The sequence below is a fragment of the Conger conger genome, chromosome 18 (genome assembly GCF_963514075.1).
Source record: "Conger conger chromosome 18, fConCon1.1, whole genome shotgun sequence".
In the NCBI taxonomy this organism is placed as follows: domain Eukaryota; kingdom Metazoa; phylum Chordata; class Actinopteri; order Anguilliformes; family Congridae; genus Conger; species Conger conger.
The window spans coordinates 28700380-28702879 of NC_083777.1; the positions used below are offsets into that span (position 1 = coordinate 28700380).

Below are 2500 nucleotides of genomic sequence, written 5' to 3' on the forward strand. Positions count from 1 at the left end.
CAGAACCACCCGTACTGGCGCTGGTGAGCAGCGTCTCTCAGCACGCCCGGCGGCGGTTCCTCCCGGCCTCACCTCGTCCTTGTCCTCGGCCTGGATGAAGAGAGGCAGGGCGAAGCCCACCTGGGCCAGCTCGGTGATGCGCACGCGGTACTCGGAGCTGTTGAACTGCGGCGCGTTGTCGTTCTTGTCCACCACCAGGATGGTGAAGGTGGTGGTCACCGTGGCGTCGGTCGGGGTGTTGTCGGGGTTCAGCTCCGTGCCCTGAGAGAGAGAGCGAGAGAGAGAGAGAGAGAGATGGAGAGAGAGAGAGAGAGAGCGTCACGGAGGAGAGAGTGTCACAGAGAGGTTTAATCCGTCCTGTCCCAGGAGTGCCACTCAAGCGTAACTCCCACAGAAATCCCAAGTGTCCAGGGGCCGCGGTGGCGCAACAGGCTAAGACGCAGCAGACTTGCGGTTGCAGTTCGCTGTAGTTGCACACCGGGGACTGGGGTTCGATTCTCGGTCCTGCCGAAAGCCAAGTTTGGCCGGCTCACATGGAGCAGCATAAATGGCTCGCTGCTCCAGAGGGAGGGACTTGGCAGGGTTAGTAGATCGCTGCACAATAAAAAGCACCTTGGGCGCCTTGGAATCACGGTTACCAGCCTGTGGCGAGACGGCTTGAAGAAGGCGTGTCGCTCTCGTAGGGCCGCCGAGGGACGGGGTGTGGGCGGTGTATCTAATACTAGCTCTAATTGAATTAGACGGGGTACAATTGGCTACCAAATCGGGAAAAAAAAAAATTATGAAAAAAAAAAAGAAATCCCAAGTGTAAAATATGACACTCTGACCATACACCATTTCAACCAATCAAAATGACTGATTTACTATTGTTTTGAGCCCCTATTAAAACCGAACAAAATTTTCTCAACGTCCTCAATTTTCTCAACCAAAGCCAAAACCCCTCGGGATTTGGTCGGAGCCACTTCATACATTAATTTTGTTTGCCAGGTGCAAAAAATACAGGTAATGGTGCACTGGAATTTTTACTCCTGCTCCACCTGTCCAATATAGAGCGAAACGATCGCAGTGTAAATAATCTGTGCAAGGATCGTGATATAAGTATAAGTATAAAAATCGCAATAAAAAATAGCACTGTAGCTCCAGTAGTGAGGGGGATATGATGTCCATACCAGACTTCCACATACAAGCACTGCACACACACACACACACACACACACACACACACACCATCACTATGACTGTACAAGCCAGCACTGTAATGGACAAATACAGTATGTTGAGGGGAGATGAGGAGGAGAAGAGGCTGACAGGCCGGAGAGTGGTCAGGGGTTTATTGATTAATCATATTTGCGACGTGGCGTTATTGGCTGAGAAAGAGGAGGCGGACACCATGCAGTCAGATGTGTGGGGGCTAAGTAGGGCCAGCAGGGGCCCACAGGGGAGGGCCCGGGAGCATTAAAGAGGGAAGGCTCCTATTGTCAGCGAGGCAATTACGTCCCCTCTCTCTCTCACGTGTTCCCCCCTCCTTTCTCTCTCTCTCTCTCTGTTTTATTTTCTCTTTTATCTTAATTTGCTGTGCTGGTGTGGCGTACATCCACGCTGTCAGAGAATATACACCGGAGAGGGGCTGATTGAGTCCCAGGTGTGAGGTATGCCTACATGATTCAATAAGTACAGCACTGATCTCAGTAACTTACACGCTGTTAGGGATATTAGTGCAACAATCCACCCTGCTCTCCCTCTCCCTCTCTCCACAGCCTCTCTCTCCTTTTCTTTCTCTCTCTCTCAGACACACTCCCTTTCCCTCGGTCTCTTTGTTTTTCTCAGGGATATGTGAATTGGAAGTGGGTTAGCTTAAGTAAGTGTGACGTCTTACAGACAGACCGATGCTGAAGACTGACTTTCGGGGGAGGTTCGTGCATGCAACACAGGCTGGAGTAAGGGGGAATTGCCCTTGTATCATTTTCTGTGATAACACACACACACACACACACACTCCGAAAAGTCCCGGCACCATCATCACCACACCGTGCACACCCAGCCCTGGCTTTGTGAAGTTGAGAAATTAGTTTTATTACTCTTGCACTCCGAATCGATACCGCCACAAAGGGGCTCGCACTGGGCCCGACGAGCAGGGGGGGGGGAGAGAAAGGGAAAATCTATAACTTATAAATATGTTTTCTGAGGTTTCCCTTCTTCTGCTTTCTCTCGTGCTGTTTTTCCACTTGCTGCTGTAATCATTGATTTTAATCAAGAAGAGAAATCGGCCAGGAATGCATAATGCGGGGCAGAAGAGAGAATCTTTCTTACGCAAGTGGGCACGTGCGCTCACACACACACACACACACATACACACACACACACACACACACACAGTCCCCTGTCAGGTGGCTAATCTTGTGAATTGATATCAGAGTGGCAAAGAAAATGGAATTCAGTCAGCAGAGAGGGAAATGCCTTTCTAATGCAGGGAGACCGCCAGGTCTCCACATGCAGCCAT

The 2500-nt window shown here is 50.5% G+C and overlaps 1 protein-coding gene across 1 annotated transcript in view; it reads right to left on the reverse strand.

The window, feature by feature from the left end:
• The window catches only part of cdh23 (cadherin-related 23), a 209271-nt gene that overhangs the window by 112281 nt on the left and 94490 nt on the right, over positions 1–2500 (reverse strand). Inside the window, exon 10 of the mRNA XM_061227464.1 lies at positions 73–261. Coding sequence (XP_061083448.1) covers positions 73–261 — 189 coding nt within the window. The remainder of the gene's footprint in view (positions 1–72; positions 262–2500) is intronic.